This window comes from Nerophis lumbriciformis, linkage group LG28 (assembly GCF_033978685.3).
Source record: "Nerophis lumbriciformis linkage group LG28, RoL_Nlum_v2.1, whole genome shotgun sequence".
Lineage (NCBI taxonomy): Eukaryota > Metazoa > Chordata > Actinopteri > Syngnathiformes > Syngnathidae > Nerophis > Nerophis lumbriciformis.
Window position 1 is genome coordinate 17266637 of NC_084575.2, and position 15551 is coordinate 17282187.

The window sequence follows — 15551 nt, forward strand, 5'->3', positions numbered from 1 at the left end:
GAGATTTGAGAAGCATTGATCGTTTTAATTCATGTGCATAATAAGAGAGTAGTGATTTTGGTCACACACACAGCATAGATTTACACTAAGCAGTAATTAGAATAACAGTAATCATTAGTAATCAGCACTTCACTAATATTAAAAATTAACACTAATGGAAAAAATTTGTTTCTAATTTGTTCAAATTATATTGTCCAAGAGGAAATGTAAAAGGAAATAGACAAAGCTCAAACTGTAACGTTTACCCACTGTTAATTAGGGGTGTAACGGTACGTGTAATTGTATTGAACCGTTTCGGTACGGGGTTCCTGTTCGGTTCGGAGGTATACCGAACGAGTTTCCACACGGATATATTAAGTAGCGTAACGCACATTGTGTAAACAATGCACACCGAGGCATAACACACGGCATGCTAGCAGCTAACGGGCTATGATAGACTGACCATATGTCCTCTTTTCACCGGGCATGTCCTCTTTTGCGGCGCTGTCAGGGCGGAGTTTCTTAAATGCCTCAAATGTACGGCATTTTGAGTTAGGGTTGCGTGTATTTTCAATGTACGTTCAGGGTTAAGAAGGGGTTAAAAACAAAACAAATTGTGCGCGCAGCAGCATTCGTGAGGGAGGGGTAGCGACAGGGAGGGCGAGAGAGTTATGATAAACGCGCATGCGTCGCCAGGCTCTGCTTTTTATCCAAAGATTTATCAGATTAAATTTTTTATTATCTATAGCAGGGGTGTCAAAAGTGTGCCCCGGAGGCCATTTGCGGCCCCCAGCTAATGTTTTAAAGGCCCACGGCACATTCTAAAAATACTATTAAAATAAACAAAAACATAACAAAAGTGAAATAAAAAAGCTTAAAGGTTAAATGTAATTTAGAAAAAGTTGCAATGTTGACTAATAAAACAAAGCTGTTTTTTTTTCTTTCAAACTGTCATTGCTCAAAACATAATATTGAATCAAAATCAATGTTATTATGAATTATTGACCTATCCAAGGTTCCGATTAATTCACATCAAATATTCTACTAAGAAAATTATTTTTGGTGGAAGATTTTGCAAATTTGGTAAATAAATAACCCTAAAATTGATATTTTGTTGTTTTCTTACTGTACCGAAAATGAACCGAACCGTGACCTCTAAACCGAGGTACGTACCGAACCGAAATTTTTGTGTACTGTTACACCCCTACTGTTAATATTTAAACATTTAACTGTCACACAAGTGTAAAAAGAAGTCAACCAATACCAACAATAATAACACATTTTAGTAACACTGCTGATTCAAACAGTGACACTGTAGTTTTACTGCTTTGAATATGAGCATGTTTTCTGCACTTAACTCCCTATGTGTATTCTTCTATTTTTACCTATCTTCTTCCCTTATTAGCCCTTAGTCTGTCTTTGGAGGAAATATTGCATTAAAGGAAAAACAGCAAGGCAGAGGAAATCCTCTGATGCTCGCTAAACTGAGCTCTTTTAAGGCATTTTGACCTCTCACAGGTGTCCAACTCAAGGCCCGCTATATTATTTTATGTGGTCCATGAAAGCCTAGAAATAATATGCCTCAATACCGCACTTCACCTTTATTGATACATGTATTTTTTCTTAAAAATTTTTTTTGGATGCATCTGCATATCTTCTAAACTTTATAATTATCTGATCATGCAACAAGATATTCCAACATTTCTCTCTTTTATCAAAAACAATATAATATCCCAATATCGAGTCTTGAGTATTGGCCGATACTGATATGAATCCGATTCGATATCAGTAGGAATCAAATGATAAATAAATGATAAATGGGTTATACTTGTATAGCGCTTTTCTACCTTCAAGGTACTCAAAGCGCTTTGACAGTATTTCCACATTCACCCATTCACACACACATTCACACACTGATGGCGGGAGCTGCCATGCAAGGCGCTAACCAGCAGCCATCAGGAGCAAGGGGTGAAGTGTCTTGCCCAAGGACACAACGGACGTGACTAGTATGGTAGAAGGTGGGGATTGAACCCCAGTAACCAGCAACCCTCTGATTGCTGGCAGCCATCAGGAGCAAGGGGTGAAGTGTCTTGCCCAAGGACACAACGGACGTGACTAGGATGGTAGAAGGTGGGGATTGAACCCCAGTAACCAGCAACCCTCTGATTGCTGGCAGCCATCAGGAGCAAGGGGTGAAGTGTCTTGCCCAAGGACACAACAGACGTGACTAGGATGGTAGAAGGTGGGGATTGAACCCCAGTAACCAGCAACCCTCCGATTGCTGGCAAGTGGAGTGGTAATTGTTTTTTGCAACACCGAGCGGCCACAATAATATATTAAATGGTAAATGGGTCGTACTTGTATAGCGCTTTTCTACCTTTTTAAGGAACTCAAAGTGCTTTGACACTAGTTTCCACATTCACCCATTCACACACACACATTCGCACATTCACACACTGATGGCGGGAGCTGCCACGCACGGCGCTAACCAGTCTAATCAGGAGCAAGGGTGAAGTATCTTGCTCAAGGACACAACGGACGTGACTAGGATGGTAGAAGGTGGGGATTGAACCAGTAACCCTCAGATTGCTGGCACGGCCACTCTCCCAACTTCGCCACGCCGTATTAAGTTGAAGGGGAACTGCACTTTTTGGGGGGAATTTTGCCCATCATTCACAATCATTAGGAGAGACAAGGGCACACAAAGGTTTTTTTTTTTAGGGTTTCTAAAAACAAAACAAAAAACCCTCCCAGGATCCTCTAAAACAACTCAAAACCCTCCATCAACATTTTATATACACACAGTAAAAAAATTATATATATATATATATATATATACATATAATGTAAGAATAGACACATTCATAACAATATGTGATGTGTACCTTATTTACCGTATTTTTGTGATTTTAAGCATTACCGAAACTTTCCATTGATTTCATTGCTCATAGCAACGCACTTCCTACTTCTTCAACAACGCGTGAGTGTTGTCATCATTTCAGACTTCGTAATAAACGACTAAGGCAATTATTTTTGGACAAATAAGGATTTACAACTTTATCTTTTTGAACCTGAACATAAGGATTACGAACATGTCTCTGAATGTTCTCATTCATTCAGGCCATTGTAATCTCTGGGCATTCAATCGATGGCAACTGGACTGTTTGGTTTGTCAATTAAGTAGGCTTCATCAGTTCGTGCTCATAGACTTAGATTGATCTAGTCTTTGACATAGATTGGTCAGATCTAGTCTAGTGGCTGGTGCCAAAACCCCAAATATTTATACTCCAAAACCAGGCGGGTGTGCCTGGGCAAGAATATTTCCGCCCTATCGTAGTGAGAAAACAACTGTTTGATGCAAACGAGCAATCCTACTGTCAAAGCCAACGACAGTCATTGAAGTGTAATTTCCCCTTGTTAGCACTGAGGTATTGTGTGGCAGAACGATCGCTGTGGATCGACTACTACCAGTCCAAAATAGTCGGAGTCCCCCATGTTAGCATTCCATTCAGTTGTAAACAAATAAATAAATGATAAATGGGTTGTACTTGTATAGCGCTTTTCTACCTTCAAGGTACTCAAAGCGCTTTGACACTACTTCCACATTTACCCATTCACACACACATTCACACACTGATGGGGGGAGCTGCCATGCAAGGCGCTAACCAGCAGCCATCAGGAGCAAGGGTGAAGTGTCTTGCTCAGGACACAACGGACATGACGAGGTTGGTACTAGGTGGGGATTGAACCAGGGACCCTCGGGTTGCGCACGGCCACTCTTCCACTGCGCCACCGCTTGGTTATTATACAGGTTACCGAACGCAAATGAAGAATTGTTGGCAGTTTTTGAATTCATTTCTAAAGTGATTTAGAGGCAGAATGGATTGCTCCCATTAGCAACATCGCTCGCCACCCAGAACAAGACGATTATTTTGAATTAGAATGCAAAAATGAAAAATACTTGTGTTCTTCATTCTCATTGGGATTGCGAATGATAGACAAAATTCCTCATAAAGTGCAGTTCCACGTCAAGCTTATGACGTGTTCATTCAATGAAGCAGACACGTTTGTTACTGGATACTTTCTAATACAGTTCTGCCTTGGAGACTCTGCATGTCTAAGAAATATGCAACTATAATTATTTGATATTTGTTTAGCTCTGATAGCCTATAGCCTACCATGTTTATATTTAAGCACTTTTGTGTACTTATTGAAGGATATCGGATCGATATCAATATCAGATCGGCACATCTCTAACCTAAATATCTGCTTGTCACTTTGACTTATGATTCTAAAACAATATAATCAGTAATAGTATAATAAATATGAGGCGATTATACAATTACATTTCTATACAGTATATTTATAGTTATACGGGACCCTCCGAGGGCAGCCAAAAGTGCGATACGGCTCTCAATAAAAATGTGTTTGACACCCCTGCTTCAGAGGTTCTAAGCGTGTCCAGCTGTGTGAAGAATCCACATACTGTATTTGGTCTTGGTGAGGACAGAGCAGTTCTCCGAGCAGCGTTCCAGAACCATGCGAGGTCCAAACAGGTTTGGGCAGCACTCTAACTTAATGCAGGTGTTCCTGCAGAAGTCAGCCACGCAATCTGCAGTGCGAACTATTTCCAAAGTGGCTCGGTAGCTCTTTCCCTTGTATCTGAAAATCAAAGAAAACTTTTTTCAACAAAGAATACACGATTCAATACCCGCCTTGTTGGTATTACATCTCACATGGTTACAACATGAAATACTTGAAATCAATGCAGTACATATATTTACTTCTACTTGAGCTTTGAGTACATTCACACTATCATCCAGTATGTATACTACACCAGTCCAGCTGTGAGCTCTAGTACTATTTTTGCTGTTTCAGATAACAAGGATCTGAGGATAAATGGTGTTTCCCCTCACTTGGCCTTGAGAGTCTCTCCATGGCCTTGCCAGCGACTCTCCTGATCCAGCTGCAGCTCCCTCAACACGCGGCTCGGCTTGTATGCAGAATTAATGAGCAGAGTCAAAACCTGCACAAGCAGAGAAATGCAACACTTTATGCTGGCGGTTGTTTTAATTGGCGCCATGTGCAGCACTGTCAAATGTGCAAAATGGGTATGACCACATCATCGACTTCAAGTAACTGCAACATGAATCTTACAAGGATGATCTTATCTAACCTCTTTAAGCACAAGGACACAGTTTCCAGGTCCGATGAACTGTGGCAACTCAGCAATCCGTCCCTTATTTAGGTATGGCCCAGAGAAACAGCGATGGTTGAAGTAGATCTTGGGACAGCAGTATTTCCCGTTCCCCTGTCCTGCAAAGTGGATTTAAAAACACAACATGCAAATGTTGGCGCAGGCAACACAAAGGGAAGCAGTTTGCACTTTTTCAATGACAGATTTGACTAACCAGCCTCTGGGTGGTTAACCATCTGCTGCTTTACATTGTCAGGTGACGACGACTTTGGTGGAGCTCTGCTGTGGAGTGATGCAAAATGAGTCAGTCGGGGTAGGTCGGACAATAGGAGCACTATTTATACTCACTGTTTCTCAGGCTGCACCACAGCAATCTTTCTCACATTCTCCACTAAAAGAAAAGGGGAGATCAATATAAAGCACATTCCTGAGGACAGGTTTTACCTTAAAGATGTTTACATTACATTTTTGAGAAAATCTACAGATTGGTAACATGATTAAAACACTAAAAAAAAATATTGTTTGCTATGAGGGGAAAATCCTCTCACTTTTTATTGCTACTTAATTTAAATAAAATAATGAAAATAAATGTTTAATCAGGATCACATTCAGATTGTGGGCATGATCCCAAATAAGCAGTGCTAAATAGCATGTGCAAACTATGAAATTGCGTGTACAATTAATGGGCGTGTTGTGGGTGACAAGAAAAGCAAAAGTAAGTACCGTATTTTTCGGACTATAAGTGGCAGTTTTTTCCATAGTTTGCGACTTATACTCAGGAGCGACTTATGTGTGAAATTATTAACACATTATCGTAAAATATCAAATAATATTACTTAGCTCATTCACGTAAGAGACTAGACGTATAAGATTTCATCGGATTTAGCGATTAGGAGTGACAGATTGTTTGGTAAACGTATAGCATGTTCTATATGTTATAGTTATTTGAATGACTCTTACCATGATATGTTACATTAACATACCAGGTACGTTCTCAGTTGGTTATTTATGCCTCATATAACGTACACTTATTCAGCCTATTGTTCACTATTCTTTATTTATTTTAAATTGCCTTTCAAATGTTTATTCTTGGTGTTGGGTTTTATCAAATAAATTTCCCCCACAAAAGGCGACTTATACTCCAGTGCGACTTATATATGTTTTTTTCCTTCTTTATTATGCATTTTCGGCCGGTGCGACTTATACTCCGGAGTGACTTATACTCCGAAAAATACGGTAAGCAAATAATTAAAAGTTGTGCAGACCACCCTATGTAACTGAGGTTTTTGCATGCGGTCACCATGGAGACATTCATTTATTGCACATTCATGTTATCATGCTCCAACCTGGTGGCGTTTTGCTATGTTTTAAAACATGCAGCACACAACTATAATTTGTGCCAGAGGTGAGCTCTGGGAGATGCTGGCATTAACTGTGATGGTGCGCTGGGACTATCCAGGTGCAAGAAAATGCATGTTGCAACAAGTTTTTTCATATAGGCACTATAGTGTTTATTTTTGGCGTCTGCTGTCTTTGAAATCATCCCCTTAAGTCAGTGATTCTCAAACTGTGGCAAATAATCACTTAATTAAATATTCAAATACTGTGTTACTGTTCAAATTGTGTGTAATGTTACAGTGGCCAAAAATACTAAATATACTTGTTAAATAAAACCCCTGCCTTACTTTTTATGAATATATAGGCCGACGATGCTTCTGTATTTTAATATTGGTCATTATGGTGGTACATGGAGAGCGGGGGGGTGTATATATTTTAAAGTATTTTTTATACATATATATATAAATAATCTGTTCATGAATGAGTGTATCCGTTCGGCCACCATGTTCAATGGAGAAGTCTGATCTACTAAATTTGCAGGCAGCATACCCCTACCCCTTCGAGCTGTCCTGGATGAACAGAAATTATTATTTCCAATCATTTTGGAACTTGCAAGCGTACTTCTTCTTCTTACTCGTCGTCGCCATGTCTCCTCTTCGTTCTTCTGCTTTGTCTCTGTTATGTTTTTGGACATTACTACTTGCCGTAGTTTTGAAGCAATGCATGATGGGAATCCGGATGTTGTGTGTCAGTGTATTAACGTGCCGGATGGAATAAACACACCCTGAGAAATAGCTCCGTGCCTGCCTACTTTATGGGTTATAGATAAACCTATGGACAACGGAGACATATATAATAGTCTCCTTTTCAGGTGAGAGAGGACGCTAAAGGCAGTGCCTTTAAGGCACACCCCCAATATTGTTGTCCGGGTGGAAATCGGGAGAAATTTGGGAGAATGGTTGCCCCGGGAGATTTTCGGGAGGGGCACTGAAATTCGGGAGTCTCCCGGGAAAATCAGTTATTGTTTTTAATGATGAAAAATAAAATGATCTGCGATTAATTATTTTAATAGTTTGACGGCCCTAGTTTTAATACATGGAAACCTTTAAAAAATCCGCACCTGTGTATTTTAAGTCTTTAATTTCACTTGGAAAATTCCAGTAACTTCTATCAATGTAAAGTCTCATCAGAGAAGTTGAACTGTATTGTGTAGTATTTGAATATCTGAAAGGTTGCTTGGATCTCAAAGAACAAAACGTCAATACTCCAGTTAAAACTTTTCATTGATTTTGCAGTAAAAATTGTAAGAATAGCAACAATATATATTGTAAGTTGTAAAGTACAATACTGCTTACCTGCAGGCTTAATAGGGTACACAAGAGGATAGCCAATTGTCTCACACCAGCTGACCGGAAAGATGTCCAAAGAATCCACATGAACTATCAACTCCGGCATGGGCTGCTTGAGTCCTACATTAATGCGGGTAAAAATATCAGAGTATCACCTCCCTTAAACGGTATTCTGCTTGAGCGACAAAAATATGTAATAATGAATGACCTGTGACTATTTGAATTAAATGTAAAGAAATACTATTGTACTCATTTTTTCCTCAATAGTAGAGGTGACAAGGCTTAAAGCCCAGTAATTTTAGATTTTAAATGCATTCAATATGTACTTTCATCCACTGATGTAAACACATTCTTTCACCCTCGTTCTCACCTTCCAGGCTGAGCCAAATGTATTGCCCTTTGACCCTGGTGACTGTTGCCACGTGGATGTTCTCTGGGGACAGCAGGTTGACAGCCTCCAGTTTCATGGACTCTTTGAAGCTGTGTTCGGACGTCTCCTGTTTAAAAACAAACAATTAAATGATTATTTTTACCTCCGTAAAGTGTCAAAGTGCAAAGGTGACGTCTATAGATTTCACCTTAATGATTAGACAAAAACTACACCACTGATTTCTTGGAACCTTTGTGCATACAAGTAGGTTGCACATGTGCATAGCAAGAACACATAAAATGTCACTGCATACATGAAGGAATTAATTTTCTCTCGTTGCTGTCTTATTTCAATCCAACAGTTAACACCACACACTATAATGCAACAGAACTGTACAATTTTTTTGTATTTTGTATTGATTTCTTATAAGGCCGTTTGCACACTCCCAAAAATTAGTACAGCAGAGGATTTTCTTAAAGGCCTACTGAAATGTGATTTTCTTATTTAAACGGGGATAGCAGGTCCATTCTATGTGTCATACTTGATCATTTTGCAATATTGCCATATTTTTGCTGAAAGGATTTAGTAGAGAACATCGACGATAAAGTTCGCAACTTTTGGTCGCTGATAAAAAAGCCTTGCCTGTACCGGAAGTAGCAGACGAGTAGCGTGACGTCACAGGTTGTGGAGCTCCTCACATCTGCACATTGTTTACAATCATGGCCACCAGCAGCGAGAGCGATTCGGACCGAGAAAGCGACGATTTCCCCATTCATTTGAGCGAGGATGAAAGATTCGTGGATGAGGAAAGTGAGAGTGAAGGACTAGAGGGCAGTGGGAGCGATTCAGATAGGGAAGATGCTGTGAGAGGCGGGTGGGACCTCATATTCAGCTGGGAATGACTAAAACAGTAAATAAACACAAGACATATATATACTCTATTAGCCACAACACAACCAGGCTTATATTTAATATGCCACAAATTAATACCGCATAACAAACACCTCCCCCCTCCTGTCCATATAACCCGCCAATACAACTCAAACACCTGCACAACACACTCAATCCCACAGCCCAAAGTACCGTTCACCGCCCCTAAGTTCATACAGCACATATATTACCCCAAAATCCCCGAAGTTACGTACGTGACATGCACATAGCGGCACGCACGTACGGGCAAGCGATCAAATGTTTGGAAGCCGCAGCTGCATGCGTACTCACGGTACCACGTCTGCGCATCCAACTCAAAGTCCTCCTGGTAAGAGTCTCTGTTGTCCCAGTTCTCCACAGGTCAATGGTAAAGCTTGACTGTCATCTTCTGGGAATGTGTTTGTGTTGCTGCAGTCGGCTGCAATACACCGCTTCCCACCTACAGCTTTTTTCTTTGCTGTCTCCATTGTTCATTGAACAAATTGCAAAATATTCACCAACACAGATGTCCGGAATACTGTGGAATTTTGCGATGAAAACAGACGACTTAATAGCTGGCCACCATGCTGTCCCAAAATGTCCTCCACAATCCGTGACGTCACGCGCTGATGTCATCATACCGAGACGTTTTCAGCAGGATATTTTGCGTGAAATTTAAAATTGCACTTTAGTAAGCTAACCCGGCCGTATTGGCATGTGTTGCAATGTTAAGATTTCATCATTGATATATAAACTATCAGACTGCGTGGTCGGTAGTAGTGGGTTTCAGTAGGCCTTTAAGGACACACACACACACACACACACACACACACACACACACACACACACACACACACACACACACACACACACACACACACACTCAGGCGCACCTACACAATCTCCCAAAGTGGATGTGAAATATAATTATTTGTCCCGCTTCTTAGAAGTATCCAAAAATAATCAAATCAAGCGACAAAATCAAAGGCTCCAGGGTGTGCTTGCTCATAAAAAAGCGTACAAATATCGACACTTGTATAGTTACTGTGATCGCTCCTCCCACCAGCAATTAATGAGACCTTCCACCTTGCACAGTAGAAACAATCAGAATATTTAGAATAAGCCACAACACAGTAAAACTGTAATAATGCAGTGTTGTCTTATGAAGTGATGGTTCTTGCAAAGGTGCCAAAGTAACGGATGCCGGCCAACCTCACTAAATCTCACTTCCCGACGGCAATGGCTCATTTGCTAGTCTGCTCAACTTAACTCTTAACCAATGGGTGTGTGGTTACTGGTTAGAGCCCAGCATTTGCAGCGCTGGGCTGCGTGGAATGCTCACTGTTACACTTGTAAATAACACTGTTCTTTATCAGGAATGCCTTGTGTTGATATGACGACAACAATTGATCCAAAGTTCTTCACTTTGAGTTCTTTCCTTGTTTACACATTGTGCTGTAAATGTAATTATGCTGTCAGTCTTTTTTTGTAATGTTTAGGAAGTAGTTAATATGAAACTGTATTTCTCAAGAAAACCTTTTTTCATTCTACTGACATGCTAATAAGCACAAAAAAGTCATGGAAAAAAGACCGATTACTAATACACTAGTGCTTCAACTTATGGGCTAAATTGGTTCAGTAACAAAGCTCTGAACTCAAAATCTCAAATCAACGTCTTTGATTGAAATGATCTGAAATCAGTTCAATTGGTGCTTGCCTCTACAAAACATCACAATTTCAACATGTAACATGCCTTTTAAGAAGAAAAACAAACTGTTTGATGTGATATTGTAAGTATACAATATACAATAAATATTGTATTAAAACAATACTATAGAATGGACTACAAACAACTACAGTAGTTTTATGAAGTAATGTCAAAATAATGTACAAAATGTACCTTTGAGGGTGGACTTCTACAGTATCTCCTTTAAACTGCTTCTCCTTCAAACACACCATCAGCACCATCTCCATATTTTCATGTGTAAAAATATTAATCGTTTATATATTATTTTAACGTCCTTGGCTGGCTTTAGATTCATTCTGCTTCAGTATGGCACAGACTAGCAGTGATACCCCCAAATTGCTTCGCCAAGTTGGCTAGCTACACACTCTCTCCAGTTTTTAATGATATATTTTTTAATTCAATGAATATCATTTGCTTCTTCTTTTCAGCACTGTCCTTCACACTCATTTTCTTCCTTCCCATGGTTGAAAAAAATGTATGTCCATCTCTAAATACAAATTAATGCTCGCGAGTAAGGCCAGACGTTTTGGTCGGATCTTACTGGGTTCACTGTGACATTTGCTACGCCAACTAAAGATGTGGATGCCTGTAAGTAAATGTGTTGCTTACAATTTAAAGCATAACAATTGGCTTAGTGACAGCTCATATCTCAAAACACTCTGGGGCACTCTTTAAAGGGGGTGATATGATTCTTTTTCTACATTTAAAACACTTCCTTGTGGTCTAACTAACATGTTATTGTGGTCCTTTGGTCAAAATATTGCATAGATTATGTTTTACAGATCTTCTTCGAGCTGCTTTCTGACAGTCTCCTCAAGATGCGCCTTTTGTTGGCGGTCTTATTTACGAGCCTCCACTTCGACTGCGTCTTCTCCCCGTCATTTTTTGTTGTAGTTTTTAGCGCTTCCATAGCGAGTCTTCTGAAAGATTAAGTTAGAACTATACGCTGCTTTGTCGTGGTGTCAAAAAAAAAAAAAATTTTCAATGAAACGCAATTCTTATTTGTCCATCCATCCAGTTTCTACCGCTTGTCCTTTTTGGGTTCGCAGGGGGCTTCTAATTTGTAACAATTCTTAAATTGATTTAAAAAAATAAAACGTCGATTGGTGGAAGAGGGGTTAGTGCGTCTGCCTCACAATACGAAGGTCCTGGGTTCGATCCTGTGCTCGGGACCTTTCTGTGTGGAGTTTGCATTTCCTCCCTGTGACTGCGTGGGTTCCCTCCGGGTACTCCGGCTTCCTCCCACTTCCAAAGACATGCACCTGGGGATAGGTTGATTGGCAGCACTAAATTGGCCCTAGTGTGTGAATGTGAGTGTTGTCTGTCTATCTGTGTTGGCCCTGCGATGAGGTGGCGACTTGTCCAGGGTGTACCCCGCCTTCCGCCCGATTGTAGCTGGAATGGGCCCCTAGCGCCCCCCGCGACCCCAAAGGGAATAAGCGGTAGAGAATGGATGGATGGATTTTAAAAAAAGAAATAATAATTTTAAAAAAATGTTTCCCCCCCAAATCTGTCCTGTCCAGCCACTTTAGTAAATGTTTGGGTATAATTTTCTTTTAAGTAATATAGAAATGTATCAAAGCTGTTTATCTATTTTATGGAGGAATATAGTTAATCGTAGACCTGGCATCTAGTGTTCTAAGTATTGATTTTGAATCGAGAATCGTTTTGAATTGAGAATCGATTCTGAATCGAATCGTTACCCCCCAAAATTTAATCGTATCGAATCGTGTGGTGCCCAAAGATTCACAGCCCTACTAATTTTTATGAGAAATGGCAACAGCGGAGGATGCATGTGCATGTACGAGCCAGTCTGCCCCACAACAAGAGGATAGAGGAAAAGACGTAGCTTATTGACTACATCGTCGGACTACAATGTCATGGGCGCGCAAAGCACTTTGGGTACATTTTTACCATATATGGACAATCCGCCGACCTCACACCCGGCGAAAACTTCCCACCTGGCGCAAATGCCAAACGACTTGTTTGTGGGAAGTATGAAGGAAACTAAGATTGTTTTATACATGTAAATATCTTTGCATGCCTCCACAGTTTGATTTCAAATGTTCAGGGCTTAATACAGATGTCAAATACACAACAGCAGGTACTGTCAGGTTAGAAAAGTTGGTTTTGCCTTATAGAGCCCCTTTAAAGGGGAACATTATCACCAGACCTATGTAAGCGTCAATATATACCTTGATGTTGCAGAAAAAAGACCATATATTTTTTTAACCGATTTCCAAACTCTAAATGGGTGAATTTTGGTGAATTAAACGCCTTTCTATTGTGACGTCACATCGGGAATCAATCCGCCATTTTCTCAAACACCGAGTCAAATCAGCTCTGTTATTTTCCGTTTTTTCGACTGTTTTCCGTACCTTGGAGACATCATGCCTCGTCGGTGTGTTGTCGGAGGGTGTAACAACACGAACAGGGACGGATTCAAGTTGCACAAGTGGCCCGAAGATGCGAAAGTGGCAAGAAATTGGACGTTTGTTCCGCACACTTTACCGACGAAAGCTATGCTACGACAGAGATGGCAAGAATGTGTGGATATCCTGCGACACTCAAAGCAGATGCATTTCCAACGATAAAGTCAAAGAAATCTGCCGCCAGACCCCCATTGAATCTGCCGGAGTGTGTGAGCAATTCAGGGACAAAGGACCTCCGTAGCACGGCAAGCAATGGCGGCAGTTTGTTCCCGCAGACGAGCGCGCTAAACCCCCTGGATGTCTTGGCTCACACTGTCCCTTATGCCACCGAAGATGATCAAGAGAAGAATATCGACCCTAGCTTCCCTGGCCTGCTGACATCAACTCCAAAACTGGACAGATCAGCTTTCAGGAAAAGATAGCGGATGAGGGTATGTCTACAGAATATATTAATTGATGAAAATTGGGCTGTCTGCACTCTCAAAGTGCATGTTGTTGCCAAATGTATTTCATATGCTGTAAACCTAGTTCATAGTTGTTAGTTTCCTTTAATGCCAAACAAACACATACCAATCGTTGGTTAGAAGGCGATCGCCGAATTCGTCCTTGCTTTCTCCCGTGTCACTGGCTGTCGTGTCGTCTTCGTCGGTTTCACTTGCATACGCTTCAAACCGATATGGCTCAATAGCTATAGTTTCTTCTTCAATTTCGTTTTCGCTACCTGCCTCCACACTACAACCATTCATTTCAATACATGCGTAATCTGTTGAATCGCTTAAGCCGCTGAAATCCGAGTCTGAATCCGAGCTAATGTCGCTATAGCTTGCTGTTCTATGCGCCATGTTTGTTTGTATTGGCATCACTGTGTGACGTCACAGGAAAATGGACGGGTGTATATAACGATGGTTAAAATCAGGCACTTTGAAGCTTTTTTTAGGGATATTGCGTGATGGGTATAATTTTGAAAAAAACTTCGAAAAATAAAATAAGCCACTGGGAACTGATTTTTAATGGTTTTAACCCTTCTGAAATTGTGATAATGTTCCCCTTTAAGTAGAGGTACCACTGCATGCACAACATGAAAGAATGCAGGCCTCCTAACAAGTACCTTTCGCATGCTGTCTTCCCATAACAACAGAGAAATATTAGTAACCATTAATAGCATTCACATTTGCTTGTCACTGACACTTCCTTACTAGATGTTAAAGGTGATGTTGACTTACATTTGGGAAACAGTGTTGAGGAGCTGCCTCGGCTTCACAGTGTTTCAGGTAATCTGCCCAGTCGAAGTCTGGACCCTGGTACCCTGGACACGACACAAAACATACAGAAGACATAAATCGGGTTTGTTCATAAAAATGGGACCAATGCAAGTTGGAGTGAGCTCGTAGTGAAGTTAGTGTATCAGTATGAGTGATCTTATCAGGTCTTGATTATGAGGAAAAATATTTGGCTATAACAGACCTGGTGGTGGGCTAAGGGGGAGTCCATTTTTGAGACTCCACTGTGCAGGAAAGATCCCAGGACTGTTTCTGTGGCACAGGAAAGATCGCCCAGAACCTTCAGTCTCCTCAATGCCACAAAGGTCATCCATTGTCACCAGGAAGAATAGCTTATTATACACCTAAAGATAAAATATATATTTTTAAAATGTAGTTTTTCTGTTCATTTGACATGAACAAACACACATTTGAAAGCCAACGGACTTCTTATATTACCTTGGCGACAGTGGCGGGCCTGATCGATATAGGAGCGGCAGGGTCCACCGCTTCTAATTTCATTCCTTCTTTGAAACAATGCGCAGCGATGACAGGCTGGTCCTGGGACAACCACACAAGAGCAAAAACCTCTCTTAGACAATTTTGAATACACAGTTCACCAACTCTGTGCTTTGGACTAACTGTTGTCAGTACCTTACTGAGCTCTGCTGTCAGAGCTTCATCCTGAGGCAGGTCAATGATCCTCTGCCTCACCTCCTCCCACTCTTCCTCTGTTCGCAGGGCCATCAGTCCTGAAATAAACACACACAAATCAGCCGGAGAAACTACTTAAGTGTAAATAAAATCATTGTTTTTTTTCATTAATATGTTCGGATACGTTATAGCAAGGATCACAAACACCACAGTGCTATCTAGTTGTAAATATAGAGTATTAGGGACACACAATGTTTGACTTCAGGTATAGAATGGCTTTACAACAATACTGCTTGAATGCTGCATCAGAATGAAGT

At 40.6% G+C, this 15551-nt stretch overlaps 1 protein-coding gene across 3 annotated transcripts in view; it reads right to left on the bottom strand.

Moving 5' to 3' along the window:
- Positions 1–15551, bottom strand: part of sfmbt1 (Scm like with four mbt domains 1) — a 71440-nt gene that overhangs the window by 7128 nt on the left and 48761 nt on the right. For 2 of the 3 annotated variants that reach the window (XM_061923800.2, XM_061923799.2), the window contains exons 7-17: positions 15235–15332; positions 15040–15141; positions 14786–14945; positions 14545–14627; positions 8234–8360; positions 7870–7983; positions 5525–5567; positions 5391–5458; positions 5156–5295; positions 4896–5005; positions 4466–4641 (exon numbers count right to left, since the gene is read on the bottom strand). In XM_061923800.2, the coding sequence (XP_061779784.1) occupies positions 4466–4641; positions 4896–5005; positions 5156–5295; positions 5391–5458; positions 5525–5567; positions 7870–7983; positions 8234–8360; positions 14545–14627; positions 14786–14945; positions 15040–15141; positions 15235–15332 (1221 nt within the window). The remainder of the gene's footprint in view (positions 1–4465; positions 4642–4895; positions 5006–5155; positions 5296–5390; positions 5459–5524; positions 5568–7869; positions 7984–8233; positions 8361–14544; positions 14628–14785; positions 14946–15039; positions 15142–15234; positions 15333–15551) is intronic. The other variant, XM_061923801.2, reaches the window with a different exon arrangement.